The following is a 21621-nucleotide window of genomic DNA, read 5'->3' as shown; positions in this document are numbered from 1 at the left end:
CGCAGAATAATCTTAAATCCTATGATGAATTTGTCGCTCGGAGCCTCTACCTTGCAGTTGAGAGAGATAATTATATTTCAAATATTGCCTTTCTGTCGCTCTTGTCAGAATCACTACAGATCTTTTCTCAGCTTTTCATGAATAAGCTGTTTTCCCTGGCATAATCAAATGCCTGGTGTGGAAGTTTATAGGGAAAAAACCCTGAGAATATCTCATATTTATTTTTCTTAACCGAACTGTCATCACCCTCTGATTCTCTCCTGTATTCACGCACATGCATATGTACGTGCATACACACACACACACACACACACACACACTTGTACCCCCCACAGACACACCTTTGATAAAGCCTCCAGGTGTGTGTGATGGATGGGGAGAAGAGCAGGGGCCGATCAATGGGCTCTATAGTGAGAGGACGGAGTGAGCGGGATACTGGCTGTCAGTGTCTTATTTATGAGTGGACGTGGCCATTGATCAGGCCTGATTCATTGTGTTCCTGTCTATATCCCAGGTCAGGGCCGGTCGCACTCTGCCCACTGCTCTGAGCACCTCTTTAAATGACTACTGACAAAGAGCTTATAAAATGAGATATTGGCTGAAGTCTCCATAACATAACGCAGCATTGGCAATGGCTTAACGTCAGTCACAAGGCCATGACAGCCAGCCTAAGCCACGTTGCGTAAACCATTAGCAGGAGATGTTATTATGATTCATAATAGTTCTCTTTCAGTCTTTGATAATGACACACACAATATACATTTGATTTGAATACAATATTGAGTAATAACTCAATATATGAGAATTGTATTCAAATCAAATGTATATTTTGTCTATCATTATTGAAGACTAAAAGATAATCTACACAGATTCTTTCTGCAAGGTAATAACTTATTAATATCTGTGTATTCACAAGTTCCGTTTATACCTTATTTATGCCTGTGTTTCTTATTCACTGGTAATTCATGGAAATGCAGTTTTGATTGAGCCTACAAGAATACATTTTCTCTTCATATTCCTACTCCATTAGTCGATAAAAAATTTGCAGCTCAAGCTAATGACCCAACTCGTTTAGAGAACATTTGTTGCTTGATCAGTGATCACACTGCACACTCAATGCTGATTCTCAGTAAGAGTTTATACACAGGGATTAACAGTAATAAACTGTATGTAAACTATTTAAAATGTTTAATGATAATTGTGTAATATGACATAATGTTAATTGCGGTGGTAGAACTGATTATATTAACACTACTGCTGTAGCGCTGTTAAATGACTGATAACACTGTTGAATGACAGATAACACTGTTGAATGACTGATAACACTGTTTAATGACTGATAACACTGTTTAATGACTGATAACACTGTTGAATGACTGATAACACAGTTGAATGACTGATAACACAGTTGAATGACTGATAACACTGACGAATGACTGATAACACTGTTGAATGACTGATAACAATGTTGAATGACTGATAACACTGACGAATGACTGATAACACTGTTGAATGACTGATAACACTGATGAATGACTGATAACACTGATGAATGACTGAAAACACTGATGAATGACTGATGGAACTCACAGAGTATCGGTCAGGTCATGTGGTCAGGAAAAGCCCCCTGGCCAAAGTCTAAACATTATGCACAGTAGCATGGATCAATATTCTCTTATCTCAACTTTCCTCATGTAAGCACTGACTTTTTAGTTTAATGCTAAACACAATTTAATGATATGCATTTTGGTGCCACCTCCACCCCATTGCTTTCGATACAGATGGTATTGATAACAAATATAAACAGACAAAAATGACTGTGGCTCTATGTCAAATGGACAGGCCCTTACCAGCTGTTGAAATGCTGACTGATTTATATTTAGCTGATGGTTTAATATGGAGGATGATCACGTGCTTGTCATTTTTGACACTTAAGTGTCTCATTGTCTCTGTGCAAATGCAGGTCGTCCTACAGCCTAGGCCAGGGTCTGTGGCTGCCAGTCAGTAAGAGCTTTGTGGTGCCACCGGTGGAGCTGTCAATCAACCCCATCGCCAGTTGCAAGACTGATGTGCTGGTGACAGAGGACCCTGGTGATGTCAGGTCAGTTTACCTTTAAAAATACAATGTGTGGGCAGAGATGTATTTTCTGAGACCTGTTCTAAGGTCAGTTTACCTATACAAGCTTCTCTGTATGTGGGGGTGAAGATCACCTCCAAAAACCTGATCAGGGGTCCATTTTTCTTTCTTCTAATGGTTAAGGTTCTGTTTTATGATGGGTAGGTTTAATTTACATACTGAACAAAAATATAAATGCAACATGTAAACAGAAATGTTCCATACGCACAAAAGCTTGTTTCTCTCAATGTTTGTGCACAAATTTGTTAACTTCCCTGTTAGTGAGCATTTCTCCTTTGCCAAAATATTCCATATACCTGACAGGTGTGGCATATCAAGAAGCTGATTAAACAGCATGATCATTACACAGGTGTAGTGTACCTTGTGCTGAGGACAATAACATTGTAGAATAATAGTGAAGACATCAAAACTATGACATAACACATATGGAATCAGTAGTAACCAAAAAAAGTGTGAAACAAATCTAAATATATTTTATATTTGACATTCTTCAAAGTAAACGACAAGTCGGCAAGAACAGCTCAAATAAGCCAAAATAAGTCCATCATTACTTTAGATGCTATTGAGCCCACACTACTACACTGTCTGAGCCAAGGACTTCATGCTTTCTGGTAAGTTTTGATTATAATACTGTGTGGGGTGAATATATTTTGTATGACATAGATTATTTTTTGTTAATGTTAACTAGTAAATGGTAGCCTACAGCAAAGTGTGTTTAAATCATTTCTAACTTAACAATTTCTGGTAGTTATTTTTTGCTACCATGTGGGCTTTAGCTTGCTTGAGCCTGCTAACTGAGGAGTGTTAATTCACCTGTTTCCATTCATGTTTCATTTTAAAACATGTATCTTACAAAGGAGTTGTTTAATCTAACTATTTAACTATTTATCCATACATGGAATTGTATTTGGGTTTTTTAAACACATTTTTTCTAATCTTTACAGGAAAATGCCACGGGCACTATCTGATGTGTGGAGACATTTCACTGCAGCTAATGTAGAAGGAAAAGCTGTGTACATTAGCAAATACTGTGCCAAATCAAATGTGAAGAATGCACCAAAGATGCAGAATCTTTTGGCCAAATGCATAAAGTTCCCTCAGCGCTCACAACAAGCAACCTCTGACAAACTTCCATCTACTTCTATTTGAGGTGAAAATGATGAATCAGACACCTTATCGATAACAACAGCTCATGGTCCTCCTGGAATCAGAAGCTGTTTTAACTGAATGGAGTAACGTAGTCAGAGAAATACTGGTGATTGTCTTGCTCTACCCTCACATGACACGCATTGGCTGTGCTGCTCATGCTTTGAATCTGCTCCTCAAGGACATCATGGCACTGAAAACAATGGATACACTCTACAAGAGAGCCAAGAAAATGGTTAGGTATGTGAAGGGTCAGTGAGTTATAGTAGCAATCTACAGTTGAAGTCAGATGTTTACATACACTTAAGTTGGAGTCATTAAAAAACTAATATTACAACCACTCCACAAATGTCTTGTTAACAAACTATAGTTTTGGCAAGTCGGTTAGGACATCTACTGTGTGGATGACACAAGTAATTTTTCTAACAATTGTTTGCAGACAGATTATTCTCTGCATCACAATTCCAGTGGGTCAGAAGTTTACGTACAATAAGTTGAATGTGCCTTTAAACAGCTTGGACGATTCCAGAAAATTATTTCATGGCTTTAGAAGCTTCTGATAGGCTAAATTACATAATTTGAGTCAATTGGAGATTTACCTGTGGATGTATTTCAAAGCCTACCTTCAAACTCAATGCCTCTTTGCTTGACATCATGGGAAAATCAAAAGAAATCAGCCAATTCTGGTTCATTCTTGGGAGAAATTTCCAAATGCCTGAAGGTACCACGTTCATCTGTACAAACAATAGTACGCAAGTATAAACACCAAGGGACCAAGCAGTCGTCATACCGTTCAGGAAGGAGAGGCATTCTCTGTCCTAGAGATGAACGTACTTTGGTGCGAAAAGTGCAAATGAATTCCTGAACAACAGCAAAGGACCTTGTAAAGATGCTGGAGGAAACAGGTACAAAAGTATCTATATCCACAGTAAAACGAGTCCTATATCGACATAACCCGAAAGGCCGCTCAGCAAGGAGGAAGCCACTGCTCCAAAACCGCCATAAAAAAGCCAGACTACGGTTTGCAAATGCACATGGGGACAAAGATTGTAATTTTTGGATAAATGTCCTCTTGTCTGATGAAACAAAAATATAACTATTTGGTCATAATCACCATTGTTATGTTTGGAGGAAAAAGGGGGAGGCTTGCAAGACGAAGAATACCATCCCAATCATGAAGTTTTGGGGTGGAAGCATCATGTTGTGAGGATGCTTTGCTGCAGGAGGGACAGGTGCACATCACAAAATAGTTGGCATCATGAGGTAGGAAAATGATGTGGATATATGGAAGCAAAATCTCAATACATCAGTCAGGAAGTTAAAGCTTGGTCGCAAATGGGTCTTCCAAATAGACAATGACCCCAAGCATATTTCCAAAGTTGTGGCAAAATGGCTTAAGGACAACATAGTCAAGGTATTGGAGTGGCCATCACAAAGCCCTGACCTCAATTCTATAGAATATGCGTGGGCAGAACTGAAAAAATGTGTGCGAGCAAGGAGGCCTACAAACCTGACTCAGTTACACCAGCTCTATCAGGAGGAATGGGCCAAAATTCACCCAACTTATTGTGGGAAGCTTGTGGAAGGCTACCCGAAAAGTTTGACCCAAGATAAACAATTCAAAAAGCAACACTACCAAATAGACAGTCTCCTGGAGGGGAAGGAGTCTCCAAGAAATGGCCATGTCACAGTCTGCTGATATGGACAGCCCCATCAAGAGGATCCTCCTGGATGATGTATTTTGGGAGAGAGTGTTAAGCAGCCTGAAACTCCTGAAACCTATAACAGTGGCCATTGCATGGATTGAGGGAGACAATACCATCCTGTCTGATGTTCAGACTCTGCTTGTAAATGTAAGAGAAATATCCGTACTGCCATGCCCACTACATTGTTGCTCCAAGCAGAGGCAACTGCAGTTCTGAAATACATCAAAAAGCATGAGGACTTCTGCCTGAAGCCCATACACACTGCAGCATACATGTTGGACCCCAAGTATGCTGGCAAGAGCATCCTGTCTGGTGCAGAGATCAACAAGGCCTGTAGTGTCATCACTACCGTGTCTCGCCTGGATGAGAGCAAGGTTCTTGGCAGTCTGGCAAAGTACACTTCCATGCAAGGGCTTTGGGATGGAGATGCAATATGGCAGTCGTGCCAACATATCTCATCAGCCACCTGGTGGAAGGGACTTTGTGGATCTGAGGCTCTTTCCCCTGTTGTCTCCATCATCCTCCAAATCCCACCAACATCAGCCGCCTCAGAGCGCAACTGGTCCTTGTTTGGGAACACACACACCAAAGCACGAAACAGGCTGACCAATACAAGGCCTGACCAATACAAGGGATGGCTCACCTGACAACGATACATCCTCAACAAGGTTGGAAAGTGACAGTTTAGATGAGGCCTCAGTCTGATGTTCAAGAGGTGGACATTGAGGAGGTCCAGGGAGAAGACATGGAAGCCTGAGAGGAAGACAACCAGAGCATTAGTTTCTAGACTATCATTTTACGGATGTATGTTGAAAAAGTTTTTAGGAGACGCGATGGATCGTTGGGGATCATTCAATATTCCCTTTCTTTTTTTTCAGTGAAATCATTCCATGTGAAGAGTCAACTCATTTAATTAAAGTTCAATTTGTAACTAAATATATATTTTTTTCTAATGGAAGGATTTAATCATTTGCTATTATGTCTCCTTATGATATGGTAAATATATCCAATGGAAAAAACATCGACACTTAAATGGTATTAATATGAATTTGCATATATTTCCGTTAATTCCCATATATTCCCATTAATTCCCATATATTCCCATTAATTCCCACGGAAAGTTTCCACCTCTGAATATTCCCCAAAATGTGCAACCCTAGTCACACCAGATACTGACTGGTTTTCCAATTTTTTTAAAGGTATTTGTGAACAGCAGATGCAAATCTTTATTCCCAGTCATGTGTATAGATCAGGGCCTAATTCATTTATTTAAATTGACTGCTTTCCTTATATGAACTGTAAATCATACAAATCTTCGGAATTGTTGCATGTTGCGTTTATACTTTTGTTCAGTTTCAATCTATGCTTAAAGGGCATTTTCTCTCGCACAGTTTCCACAATGATTCTGACCATTTACACTTCCGTCAACGTCAAACAATATGATTAATAAGACACACACAAGAGATTTAATATATTACAATGTTACTTGGGTCATGTTAGTGTGCATAAAATTGTAATAGTATCCTGTCATCCCACAACAGAGAACTTCTAGCCACAGCACAAACGCCTACAGTGACATCAGCAACTCATGTCAACAACTAAGTGGTGGTTGATGGATAGATATGGCTAAGCATTCGATCTAAAACTGTCTGACTCACTGTATACACCATGCTAGTGCATAGGCAGGCAACATTGATAAAATCACTTTTCAGCAATTTCTTGTTTTATAATGGTTTGAAAACTACTTTACAGTATGTGGTCCATAGGCGATACATGTACTAATTGCCACAACATTAACATATGGACGTAAAATGGCGACAGGCAGCATTTCATTAGTGATTCTGGAGGAGAGGCCTAATTGAGAGTGGAGCTCTCCCTTGGCAATAGTGTACATCTGTGCTTACTACTCCAACGTTCTGTTGTCCCAGAAAGAGGATTACTATCCCACTGCCAATTAATTAGGACGAGCATTTGAATAAGCTTGTGATGGGAGAAAACTGTGAAGAACAATGTTGAGATCAATAGCAGTGTTCAACAAACACTTGAAAATACCTTATCAAACGTATGAACAGGTACAGGCATGATTGCATTGGTCGTTTTAGAAAGCTGGTGTTGCTAGGTGATCTTTTTCTCTCTATTTTTACCCAGAGAAAAAGGTAATTACTCCACTGTGCCTTTTCTATATCTTGACTATCACTCAGTAGTGTTCTGGTGATGAATAGATTTCATTACAAGTTCAAATCCGGTTCAGAAGTAGAACACCAAATTGACCAGCTAAAATGGAGTGAGGACTTGCCATTATGGCTGCACAGCAGAGAGCCCCATTTACGTTACAGCAATTAATCTCGAAGCCGACATGTCTTTATGAAAGGACAGTGCATGTTCCCTGCTCCATTCCAGTGGCATAATTTGAGAGAATTGGGACTCTCAGAGCGGCTGTGTGTGTGTGTGTGTGTGTGTGTGTGTGTGTGTGTGTGTGTGTGTGTGTGTGAAAGCAAACATGTCCAATCTCTCCTCACTAATACAGCTGTCAGCTGTGTGAGCGGACATCTGGACCCAGCAAATAAACTCCTTAATGTTCTACTTTTGTGCTTATAATGATGGTTACAATGCTGACTTTGAATAGTTGTCTTGTCTTGAAACCTTTGATTTAAGACCACAGTGTGTGCAAAGTTGAACACCGTTTGACCATAAAGGAATAATGATCCACTATAGATCTTTAACCAGATGCTTGTTATAGACATTGCTGCAGTACTGTATCTCCTTTGTACAGTATGATGAAAAGGCTCTGCTGTGGAAGTATGTTTGAAAATGTTATTCAGTGAAACATAGATAATTCCTATTTAAACAAACCCAACCAACTCCACTGTAGCAGCGAGGGTTTTTGTCTGCTGGGAGTGCTAGCCTACTGAATGATTCATCAGCCTTAATTACTGTTTAACATCACACCAGGAACTAAATAATAACTTTGAAAACATTAACGAAGGGAACATAACATTTTATGAGTGATTAGACTGGGTTTCTGTAGAAAATATATCATTCGGCGAAGTGTTTTGGTTGGGGGGTGGGGAATCCTGTGGGGCAGCTCACCCCTCTGAATGCTCTCCAAGAGAAAATGTATTCAGTCAGAGACTGCGTCAGTCAGCCATGATAGTCATGATATATGTATTGATGCTGAGCATTGATGCGTTGCTCCAAGAACCCAAGGCTGGATGGAATTCAGGCAATGTTGACATGTCTACACGGTGTCTTTGTTAAGAACAACTGCCTACACACTCACTAGCAGTGAGTTTTTACAGTTCTGATAATTATACAGTTGTTCGTTCTTTTAACGTTACAGCGTACTGCGGCGCAGTTTGCATGGTGCTGCAGAATTATATGGCACGTTATTTAAGTGTGAACCACTGGTACCATTAATGCTAGTTAGTGCTAGTTTGACCATCAGAGGGCATCTTTGAGAAGCATTTGATAGCCTTCAATACTGGCTGTACTAGAGAATTTAAAACCTTTTTTTGTAAGAACACAGTACATGGGACTGATTTTAAGTTTTGCTTAATTAATTTGCTTAATATTATGGTGTTTCTATTCCAAGATAAATTTGAAAAACCCTGGGTTTCCGCTAGGATGGAAAGGAAAATATGGCACTGTACAATGTGACAGTCGTTGGCTACAGTACTGGGCTATTTAGTTAAAGAATCCCTGTGTCGTGTGGGCATACGGGAGACCTTGTGGGCATGCGGGTTCAATTCCCCGACAGGGAGGAAGGAGTAGGCTGTCCTTGTAAATAATAATTTGTTCATAACTTACTTGCCTAGTTAAATAAAGGTTACACTAAGAGCATAAGATCTCTTTCTTCTAATTTTCTAATTCTAGTCTAACCAAACCCAAATGGAGATTCAGGGAAAATAAAAATCGAATTGATTTATCAAGACCAGTCCCCATGCTTGTCTCAGAGCAGTTGCTTCAAATCCTATTGCTTCTAACTTCAATATGCTCTTTAAATAAATAAGACCTAAATCACTTTTAACAGCACATTACTCAACACTAGTGAGACTCAAGTCGCCTATGGTAGGCCACAGTATAACGAAAAATATGGCGTAAAATCTCTGTCATTAATTACATATAGAGGAATGGAGGATATTTCTGTAATTCAGTGATATTTATTCCCATAGTAATTTGTTATGGATCCATAACTAAATAAACATTGGCATTTTGAAAGAGTATTTTTATCATTATTTTATTAACGAAAACATAAAGATGCCATTATTAGTTCATTTGTATTTGTTTGAACGTGCAGACTGGCACTAATCCCATGCCCCCTGAACCTTGCACGCTTTCAGTGGATACAGCTGGAGAACTGCAAGGCAATCCCATTGTGCGCCACTCAGGAGCCATGACCAATATATATTGTCTTGCTAATAACAGGGTTAATAATATACCTGTGAGAATATCAAACAGGCTTTTATATAATTCTAAATGAATAATAATAATAATCGCATTGTTTAAAAAAGAACAATGTTTTGGAGATGATTTTGTTTTCAAATAACGTAAAATGAGCGGGGGAAAAAGGCCATTCTTGAACATGGGGTGAGACATTGGTACTAATTTGTAAATAATTAGAATGATTATTATTTATTTCTGTTTTTAGAGGGAGAGAAACCAGAAACCTTCAGTCATCTCATGGGTCTCCCAGTAGAGGCCAGCACGAGTATTGAACCAGCATCCGTAGCAACACAGCTTGCACTGCCTTAGACCATTACGCCACTCAGGCACTGTACAACATGACTGGTCTGGAGTGGCCTACACTACTACAGTAAGAACAAAAGATTCCAAACAAAAGAAATAATAAAATCCTTAGTGTAACAACAGTTTTAGTAAGTAATACTGAAGTCGTGGACAATTATCAGTTTCTATTTAGGTTTATGTCGCCCATTTATTATCAGTTAGAGACCCAGTAGGACCCAAAAGCATAATCAGTGCTCTAACTCCCCCTTGCGCTGGTCCGGAGCAATGAAGTGGTGACGCAGGGTACTGTACTAAATCACAAATTACCTCTAAATCCCGCAGCATAATCGCAAAACGTTTAGTGGAGCAGCCACTGTAAGTACCAAAAACGATGAATTGAGGCCTAAGTACCGAACGACTGTGAACTGTGGTGTAAGTACCAAACAACTACAATGCAGTATGTCGATATGACTACCATGCAAACAATGCAGACAGATGACAAGTCATAACGGCAAGTCTTTTCAAAGAAAACCTCTGCTTTTTAAGAGAGTACACCCAGCAATTGTTCATTCATCCTGTTCTCTCATAGTGATTTTAAAGAATAGAGTAGGCTTGCTGTAATGAATGATTAGCCAATTTTCTAATTCAATTTCTTCCCAACCACATTTTGAAGAGGCTATTTGAACTTTCTGAGTTAAAATGCTGAGAGATATTAATTTGTCTGGCTGTCTCTGAAACTTTGTTAATTTCTGGTCTGTTTTAATTAAGTTCCAGAAGCCAATTATATCCCTGGAGAAGGCCCTGGCATTTAAAGCCAGATGGTAATCAATTGTGGGGAAGAATCATTCTCTGAATTAAATACACTAGTCACATTAAAACATGGGTATGTATGGTAGTGCAGGGGGTGATGTTGGCAGAGCTTACTGCTGAACATTGATTTATGATGATCTGAATAAAAAGGATTACTGGATTTGATGATACGAGTGTGTTCCCCGTTTTCTGATAATGTAGCTAATGTTGGATTGTCAGATAAATGCGTTATGCGTACACATGATACAGGATATTCTGCACCCCCCAACAAATATATACTAAACACAGAACATGTCAAATATCTTATAGATTCAGTTCTAGCTCTTTGGTAATATGTTGATTATATGACTGTAAAGAAAATCTTATGATGTGACTAGAACATATTATCTGACTTCCCAGTGTCATCATCTCTACATCTCCACAGCACACTGCTACAATACCGTTTTCACCCGCTCTCCATTGAGGTTCTTCCCCAATTACCGTATATGACCACTACACCATGACATCCTTTCTCTGACAATCTCCTTTAATGTACCATCTCCATCCACTGTGGTATGCTGCGATGTACGGCCAGATTAGCAGACTGATATCCTCATAACACTGGGCTATTAATGCTTTGGAAGATCAATATCAGAGGTACTAATTGTACTGTATTCAATGGCTTATTGTTGGTTTTGAAATGGAAGCATATTGCAGAGGTGCAGTAGTGGTGAACATACTGTGTTAAACATGCTGTTTAACGTTACTTTAATCAAACATGGGAAAACTCCTTGATATTTTGAGATACCATATTGTAGACTTGTCAAGGCTAGACTTTTCTTGGCCTGATTGGCTTGTAAATGGGTCAATCTGGGCAGAATTGGGTGTGGCTCTCCTGGTCTAGAATATGATTGGTCCATCACAAACCTAATTGAACCATCACCCCCACAAAATAAAGATTGGTATTATTTTCAATTTTTCTTCCAGCAGAGATGAATAAAGCCAGGCTGTCGAAAAAACACTTCATACATCTCCCAATCAATGGCACATCAAGCATTTTGAACTGTGCTCAAAGAACACTGCTCTGTCAATACCAGGCTGCCGATAATGTGGCAATGTCTGTGACAGCCTGGACTGGTGATGAATAGCCCAATCCACATGATCAAGCCAACCTCAAACATTCCATCCCCACCATCATATGCAAAGCCATAGGCTACCCCAGGAAATGGGGACCTGGGACAAAAACAAATGAATAAATCAACATCCAATTCTAAACCACTGTCGAAAAATATTATTTATGGGACGACCACTCTCAAACTAAAGGCCTTTAAGATGAGTCTTTGTTTTATCACTTCAGTGTGCCTCGTTTTTCATTCGTCCCAGATTTCTCTATTAAGATTAAGTAAAGAATGGGAAAAGAAAGATTGGGTAATGTACTCCCGATCTGACAAAAGTACCTGATGAGAGTCAGCATATTTGTGGGCTGAGCTGGAACACAAGCATTAATCAAGTGTGGGGCACACCAATAACGGAGTCAGTTATAGTGCTGGGGCATTGCTCTAACTTTACTCCCAGCGTTAGTCAGGTGATTCATCACCCAGAAGGGGAAGGCTGGAGCACAGATGAATAACAAGTAGATTAGAGTCACTGTTTAGATGCTACTGCGTCCAGCATCTGCACTATGTGCCAGAAAATATATTCATGATGGACTAATGGCTTGGATACAGAGGTGCAATTAGAAGTAGATTTGCACAGGGTTGGAATCAGAAGTGCAGGTACTCTTTAGCCAGTGAACTAATACATACACTACATGTATATGAATGATCAGTATTCTCTGACATATGGCACAAGGGCAGGACAGACTCATTGATGATATACAGGCAGTTACATTGGAAGTACCACGTGACATAGAACATAGAACATAGAACAGTTACTAATTTCAAATGCATGCCCAGGGCACAGGGCAGGGTGTGAGTTTGGATGACTTCTGTTTGTTTTATCTTTCACTTTAGAAGCTCAGCCATGTATGAGGAGAAGTGATAGCACGCTCCACACGGCCACACAACCCGTTATTTCTCTCCGTTCACCTTCATCCCTCTGTATTTTCCTCCAGAGAGGAGTCGTTTGTCAATGCTTGTATGTATGGCAAGCTCAGATGATGCACAGAAAGCCATGTGTTACTGTTGCAGGATGTAAGCTAGCTGAGAAAAGAGAGCTGCCAAAAATAAAGAGAGTGCGCAAATAGGGTGTGTGTGTGTGTGTGGGAGGGGGAGATGGAGAGGGAGTCTGAGGTAGAGATGGAGAGACCCGGGCTAAGGGCAAACTTTTTTATTATGGATTTGTTGGCTTTCAGAAAGGTGCCACCATTAAGCATTTCAGTGTGATTGTGCCGTAGGTGTGTAAAGCATGACAGGGCTATGAGAGGTGACACATGACTAATGATTCTTTATTAACTTTAAAGGGGCACTAGCAAGGGCAGATAAGAGTGGCAGCGCCCTGAGGGTGTTGACGAGAGATCCAGCATACCTTGGGTGTGTGTCTGTGTGTGTGAGCGCATGTGTGTCTGTGCGTGTGTGTGTGTCAGAGCAGAGACATTTGACTTGGCCAGGTGCAGAATGAGGAGGGGGCTATATATAGCAGTTTTGTTAGCGATGACTGTGGTTCTTCTAGGACAGGTAGAGAGGTACATGGGGATGAAAGGTTACATGCTGGAGGTACATTTCCCAGGAGCATTGAAGGGATGATTTAATTTTTTCTTAAAATCTTCCTTATCAATTATATTTTCTTTACAGGCATCTTTCCCTTTCTATTTTCCACCTGTCATAATGAAATGCCTATTTACAGTAGTGCAGACACTTATACGTTATTTAAATATTACATGTATCTCTTTTTTATCACATTATTTGCCTTCGGGGAAAGCTAAAAGCTTCATATCTTGTCTGATTACTTTCATTGAGCACATTTCTCTGCTGTGGATTACTGCCTGCAAATGACCAGCCTCAAATGGAGATGGAACAGTAATTGACTGCATGGCCAAAGACCAAAAATAATATCAGTGGATTGATTGTTGTTCTATTTTCTCATTTCTAGTCCATTCCAGAAGTTATTTACAAGGCTGGCAATGATAGAATCGAATAACAAATAGCGGCTGTAATTTCATAACAAAATATGCCTACTTTGAAAACGCCACACTACACGGTATATACATTATAGACAATATGAGAAGTGTGACATGTTCGTAACAAAACAATACACATGAGCTTTCTGTACGAGTAACAGAATTGTGGCAATTACTGTACTTCAACATTTTCTTTGTTTGATAAATGGGATATCACTTTACGTCTGCATAATCATGTTACTCTTCTCAACCTCCCTTGAAGAGTAACTAAGGCATTCAAAATCCCAGAAGTGTCACCTGGAGGACTTTACATTGAAATCTCAAAATGTAAAGTGAACAATAAATACTGAATGAGCTTCCAGATACTTGACAAAGCCTGTCCTGTTTTTTCCCCTTTTTTCCCTTCATCCTTTGTGTTGTAATTGTAAAACCTATTCAATCTTGCCCTATGTGAAGTTTGAAATGCGTATGTGCTGTACTATTCAGTTTGATCCCATATGATTTAAGACACCAAATGGTATTTAAGCAATTTGTGCAGTCCGTTCAAATAGGTCAAAGCTATGCACTATTTCATCTGCTGCATCCACACAAACAAATTGGTGAAGCACCAGCTAAACTCCACTCAAAATGAGCTGCTGAGCCATTTCAAACACTTCAAATGGATTGGAGAGAAACAAATATACATTTCCTACATAAGAAATGTGGAGAGCTATGTAATAGTTTGTTATGAATAGTGAATCTTGGAAGTTGGAAGTGATTCACTTCCATTCTGTTCACCTACTCACGCAATTTAAGAGTTTACAAAAAAAGACAACCTTTTGAACATCCTCTAACAACAGGCACCGTTTATATCAACTATAGGTTAGCTTATCCTACATGTTTTACAGCCTACATTAGCCTATGAGGCTTAACTGTCTTATTACCATAACAACAGGCACCGTTGATATAAACTATAGGTTAGCTTAGCCTACATGTTTTACAGCCTACATTAGCCTATTGGGCTTAACTGTCTTATTACCATAACAACAGTTACCATTGATATAAACTATAGGTTAGCTTAGACTACATGTTTTACAGCCTACATTAGCCTATGAGGCTCAACTGTCTTATTACCATAACAACATGCACCATTGATATAAACTACAGGTTAGCTTAGCCTACATGTTTTACAGCCTACATTAGCCTATGAGGCTTAACTGTCTTATTACCATAACAACAGGCACCGTTGATATAAACTATAGGTTAGCTTAGACTTCATGTTTTACAGCCTACATTAGCCTATGAGGCTCAACTGTCTTATTACCATAACAACATGCACAATTGATATAAACTACAGGTTAGCTTAGCCTACATGTTTTACAGCCTACATTAGCCTATGAGGCTTAACTGTCTTATTACCATAACAACAGGCACCGTTGATATAAACTATAGGTTAGCTTAGCCTACATGTTTTACAGCCTACATTAGCCTATGAGGCTTAACTGTCTTATTACCATAACTGTTTGCACCACTCGGCTTAACACATGTTTCAGAGCCCTGTTTTGGTACATTGTCATTGGATATGCTCAGATGTATTGCTGGTGTGAGAGGAGGTTCTCCTGAGCGTCATTTAAGGAATTGCATCTAATCTACTGTGGTAGTGAGGCAGCGGATTCTGCAGCAGCTTCGACAGTAGGGTTTATAGGGGAGCTAGGAATATTGTCAGAGCTCACAGTTTAATAGATTGGTTCTAATAGCAGATTTCAACATGTAAGCCCTGTATTCATTCGTGACCAATGCTAGAGGGCTCCCTCTCCATGGGTGCTAATGTGGTTATATTTGCTCAACTTGCTCAGGCAAATACAGTGGGGCAAAAAAGTATTTAGTCAGCCACCAATTGTGCAAGTTCTCCTACTTAAAAAGATGAGAGAGGCCTGTAATTTTCATCATAGGTACACTTCAACCATGACAGACGAAATTAGAAAAAAAAAAATCCAGAAAATCACATTGTAGGATTTTTAATGAATTTATTTGCAAATTATGGTGGAAAATAAGTATTTGGTCACCTACAAACAAGCAAGATTTCTGGCTCTCACAGACCTGTAGGTGCAGTTTGGGGTTCAACGTGGGGTTCAACGTGGATAGTGTAAGGCTCCTCTGTCCTCCACTCGTTACCTGTATTAATAGCACCTGTTTGAACTTGTTATCAGTATAAAATACACCTGGTCCACAACCTCAAACAGTACAGCTATTCAGTTTTAGTTTTCCCAAACAGTGAAATGTTACATTTTCTGCTGCTGAATATGTAGGATCTTAATTTGATCACCGTGTTGCAGGAGAACTTCCCTGCAATGCAGGGCATTTTAAACTTGTCGTGTATTTGACGTTTAAAATGTCTTGTCATTTCCACTTTGAAGATTTGATTTTCCCTTATGAAAAATGTATCAACCCCTACAAAAATGTCCATGAAGTATAATCCAAATACTAGTTCACATTTCCTGTTTCTGAAGGGTTATTTTCCTGCTGTAGCAAACTGGCTCCAATTAAGATCCTACATGTGTATGTGTTCAGCTTCTTGGTGAGAGTGTGTTAGATAGCTGACCGTTTCCTTGGAAACTAATGGTTGAGAGGAGGAATTGTTGTCAGGGCTTTGGTCCATAGACCTACTCTATTTTAATTAAAACTTCTAACCTTTTGTATAGTAGAGAAAGACTAACTCATGTACTTTGATATTTACCTGTGTGAAGATGCCCTTTGAGGTTTGAACCCTAATCTCTAGGACCAGTCTCTCAACTTCTATTTTACTTAATTGACATCACTGAAAATCAAAGTGGGATTGTTGGGTGGGACTGCTAATGCAGTTTGAAAGATGGGACTTAAAATGAAAGTAAGTACTTTTCCTATTTTGAAAACATGAAGGGAATAGCATAAATAGATATGTTGGATGCACACTAAATACAGCATTGCTAGACAGGGTCAAAAGACTGAACATCTAACAAAAGGTACATCAAGTGTTTTCTGATCCATTTTCCCTTCAACTAGCTATTGATTTGGGCATTAATGGCCTTATTCATAACAACATATGGGACTTCTACTTGTCCATTGTAATGCCATCTGCCTTCTGTCTCAGTACCAAAACACACATCTCAGTTTTAAACAGTCACCCTATAGAGCTGTGGGACTTTGGGCTGAAATGATCAAGGGGCCTGAAGCTGTTCTGTTTTTTTAATTGAACTCAATTTCTCTCAAGCAAAGTAATACCATGAGAGAAGGGGAAATAAATAAATAAGGAGAGAGAGCGAGATCCCTGTAGTGATTACCATGGCTAGATACGCTAGCCATAATCATTGTTAGAACCTGCTTATATGCAACAGACGTGTTGTTGAGTCAAACCTTGTTTTGCACTAGGGCTTATTAAAAGGCGTAGGGACATGTACGCTCTGATATAAGTCCAACATCAACGCTAGTGCGGTGCAGGCACTGCTAGTGGCACTACAGGGAAGTGAGTAGCAGCTCCTGATAGTGGGACTAGGAAGTGATTAGAGGCGGCGACTTTAATAGGTCATCTCCACTGCTGCTAGAAACTAATTTCACAAAACAGCAAGGAGCGACCACATGTACTTGGGAGTCTGGTTCTAGGTAACTGTTTCTTGGTTCGGTCTTTCTCTCTACCATTCTCTTATCATATTTTATCTACAGTGCCTTGCGAAAGTATTCGGCCCCCTTGAACTTTGCGACCTTTTGCCACATTTCAGGCTTCAAACATAAAGATATAAAACTGTATTTTTTTGTGAAGAATCAACAACAAGTGGGACACAATCATGAAGTGGAACGACATTTAATAGATATTTCAAACTTTTTTAACAAATCAAAAACTGAAAAATTGGGCGTGCAAAATTATTCAGCCCCTTTACTTTCAGTGCAGCAAACTCTCTCCAGAAGTTCAGTGAGGATCTCTGAATGATCCAATGTTGACCTAAATGACTAATGATGATAAATACAATCCACCTGTGTGTAATCAAGTCTCCGTATAAATGCACCTGCACTGTGATAGTCTCAGAGGTCCGTTAAAAGCGCAGAGAGCATCATGAAGAACAAGGAACATACCAGGCAGGTCCGAGATACTGTTGTGAAGAAGTTTAAAGCCGGATTTGGATACAAAAAGATTTCCCAAGCTTTAAACATCCCAAGGAGCACTGTGCAAGCGATAATATTGAAATGGAAGGAGTATCAGACCACTGCAAATCTACCAAGACCTGGCCGTCCCTCTAAATTTTCAGCTCATACAAGGAGAAGACTGATCAGAGATGCAGCCAAGAGGCCCATGATCACTCTGGATGAACTGCAGAGATCTACTGCTGAGGTGGGAGACTCTGTCCATAGGACAACAATCAGTCGTATATTGCACAAATCTGTCCTTTATGGAAGAGTGGCAAGAAGAAAGCCATTTCTTAAAGATATCCATAAAAAGTGTCGTTTAAAGTTTGCCACAAGCCACCTGGGAGACCCATCAAACATGTGGAAGAAGGTGCTCTGGTCAGATGAAACCAAAATTTAACTTTTTGGCAACAATGCAAAACGTTATGTTTGGCGTAAAAGCAACACAGCTGAACACACCATCCCCACTGTCAAACATGGTGGTGGCAGCATCATGGTTTGGGCCTGCTTTTCTTCAGCGGGGACAGGGAAGATGGTTAAAATTGATGGGAAGATGGATGGAGCCAAATACAGGACCATTCTGGAAGAAAACCTGATGGAGTCTGCAAAAGACCTGAGACTGGGACGGAGATTTGTCTTCCAACAAGACAATGATCCAAAACATAAAGCAAAATCTACAATGGAATGGTTCAAAAATAAACATATCCAGGTGTTAGAATGGCCAAGTCAAAGTCCAGACCTGAATCCAATCGAGAATCTGTGGAAAGAACTGAAAACTGCTGTTCACAAATGCTCTCCATTCAACCTCACTGAGCTCGAGCTGTTTTGCAAGGAGGAATGGGAAAAGATTTCAGTCTCTCGATGTGCAAAACTGATAGAGACATACCCCAAGCGACTTACAGCTGTAATCGCAGCAAAAGGTGGCGCTACAAAGTATTAACTTAAGGGGGCTGAATAATTTTGCACGCCCAATTTTTCAGTTTTTGATTTGTTAAAAAAGTTTGAAATATCCAATAAATGTCGTTCCACTTCATGATTGTGTCCCACTTGATGTTGATTCTTCACAAAAAAATACAGTTTTATATCTTTATGTTTGAAGCCTGAAATGTGGCAAAAGGTCGCAAAGTTCAAGGGGGCCGAATACTTTCGCAAGGCACTGTATTTTTTTCTTAGCAGTAATCTTTCTCCCTCTCTCTCTCTCTCTCTGATTTTGAATAGGTTAGATGAGTGAGGAAATGTGCTTTGAATAGAGTGACCAACTCACTGCATTACTCACTACTAGCTTGAGCTGAAATAAAGGTTCAACCCATTCCATCTAGACTAACTGCAGACCAGTCAACCTTTGCATGAACAGAATTGCATTACAAAGTCTGAAGAAGAAGCATGTTTGAAATAATCTCACCACATTTGTAAGGCTACCTGTGTGTAATATTCACACTCCCACAGTACATGTTAACAAAACATTTTTGAGGGATCCAGGCTTTTAGATATTTCATGCATTTTAATTCACACATCAGTATTTTAGTAGGTCAGTGTATTTGTGTTTATTAGGATCCAAGACATCAGCTACTCTTCCTGGGGTCCAAACACATTAAGGAACTTACATTACACATAAAACCAAATATAAAACAGTACATCATATAATTATTATATTATTACACCACTACATATCTACAATACAACATTTATAATACCACCATACAATAATATTAGAATGTACGTGTGTGTAGAGTGTGTGCATATGTGTGTGTCTGTACTTGTGTGTGTGTCTCTTCACAGTCCCCGCTGTTCCATAAGGTGTATTTGTATCTGTTTTATAAATATGATTCTACTGTTTGCCTCAGTTACCTGATGTGGAATAGAGTTCCATGTAGTCATGGCTCTATGTAGTTATGTGCGCCTCCCATAGTCTGTTATGGACTTGGGGATTGTGAAGAGACCTCTGGTGACATGTCATGTGGGGTATGCATGGGTGTCTGAGCTGTGTGCTAGTTGTTTAAACAGACAGCTCTGTGCATTCAGCTTGTCAACACTTCTTACAAAAACAAGTTGTGATGAAGTCAATCTCAGCCAGGAGAGATTAACATGCATATCGTTAATATTAGCTCCCTGTGTACATTTAAGGACTAGCCGTACTGCCCTGTTCTGAGCCAATTGTAATTTCTCTAAGTCCGTCTTTGTGGCACCTGACCACACAACTCAACGGTAGTGCAGGTGCAACAAAACTAGGGCCTGTAGGATCCGCCTTGTTGATAGTGTTGTTAAGAAGACAAAGCAGCACTTTATTATGGACAGACTTCTCCCCATCGATAATGTCAAAAGCCACAATGTCTAACAAATCAGCGCCCACAATATTTTTATCATCAATTTCTCTCAGCCAATTATCAGTCATTTGTGTAAGTGCTGTGCTTGTTGAATGAATGAATGTTGAAAGCCTGTTTTCAATTTGTTTACTGTAAAATAGCATTGTATCTGGACAAACACAATTTTTTCCAAAAGTTTACTAAGGGTTGGTAACAGGCTGAATGGTCAGCTATTTGAGCCAGTTAAGGGGGCTTTACTATTCTTGGGTAACGGAATGACTTTTGCTTCCCTCCAGGCCTGAGGGCACACACTTTCTCGAAGGCTTAAATTGAAGCTATAGCAAATATTGTTTTCTTCACCAAGAAAATCCCCTCCCCCACACCTCACAACTCCCACACTGATGCCTGTATATTGTGGGGGCGATTATTGGTTTATATATAATTGAATGTGTGCCAGAGGCAAGCATATGTGAGTTGAAACGGAGGGTCTATTGTGTATAGCATTCAACCACTATTATTCATTGCAGGTGCAATTTAGGGTTCCAATATTTTGGTTCTAGTTTGGCACCATTTTATTTGATTTAATTGCATTTCCCTATTACCACTGATGGTGTCATCCTTATTAACGATCAATGTCCATTCTTAGACCATTAATCATTTCTGACATCTCATTAAGACTGTATGGATGTTTTTTTGTTTTTTTTAAGAAGTGAATTCCCATGGCAATTCCATTCAGTATGCATAGGTGGCCAGGTCATTCTTTTGGTCAGTCCAGTGTGTCAGTTTCATGTTTACTGCTCTACAGAGCTGAAGGACTTGTCATATCGAATAAACAGTGCCTTGCGAAAGTATTCGTCCCCCTTGAACTTTGCGACCTTATGCCACATTTCAGGCTTCAAACATAAAGATATAAAACTGTATTTTTTTGTGAAGAATCAACAACAAGTGGGACACAATCATGAAGTGGAACGACATTTATTGGATATTTCAAACTTTTTTAACAAATCAAAAACTGAAAAATTGGGCGTGCAAAATTATTCAGCCCCTTTACTTTCAGTGCAGCAAACTCTCTCCAGAAGTTCAGTGAGGATCTCTGAAGGATCCAATGTTGACCTAAATGACTAATGATGATAAATACAATCCATCTGTGTGTAATCAAGTCTCCGTATAAATGCACCTGCACTGTGATAGTCTCAGAGGTCCGTTAAAAGCGCAGAGAGCATCATGAAGAACAAGGAACATACCAGGCAGGTCCGAGATACTGTTGTGAAGAAGTTTAAAGCCGGATTTGGATACAAAAAGATTTCCCAAGCTTTAAACATCCCAAGGAGCACTGTGCAAGCGATAATATTGAAATGGAAGGAGTATCAGACCACTGCAAATCTACCAAGACCTGGCCGTCCCTCTAAATTTTCAGCTCATACAAGGAGAAGACTGATCAGAGATGCAGCCAAGAGGCCCATGATCACTCTGGATGAACTGCAGAGATCTACTGCTGAGGTGGGAGACTCTGTCCATAGGACAACAATCAGTCGTATATTGCACAAATCTGTCCTTTAT

At 39.6% G+C, this 21621-nt stretch overlaps 1 protein-coding gene across 1 annotated transcript in view; it reads left to right on the top strand.

The window, feature by feature from the left end:
- Positions 1-21621, top strand: part of LOC110523598 (astrotactin-2-like) — a 430658-nt gene that overhangs the window by 207188 nt on the left and 201849 nt on the right. The window contains exon 10 of the mRNA XM_036977273.1: positions 1964-2101. Coding sequence (XP_036833168.1) covers positions 1964-2101 — 138 coding nt within the window. The remainder of the gene's footprint in view (positions 1-1963; positions 2102-21621) is intronic.

This window comes from Oncorhynchus mykiss, chromosome 5 (genome assembly GCF_013265735.2).
Source record: "Oncorhynchus mykiss isolate Arlee chromosome 5, USDA_OmykA_1.1, whole genome shotgun sequence".
NCBI lineage: Eukaryota > Metazoa > Chordata > Actinopteri > Salmoniformes > Salmonidae > Oncorhynchus > Oncorhynchus mykiss.
Note: the sequence above shows the minus strand (reverse complement) of the source record. Positions and strands in the feature narration are given on the sequence as shown.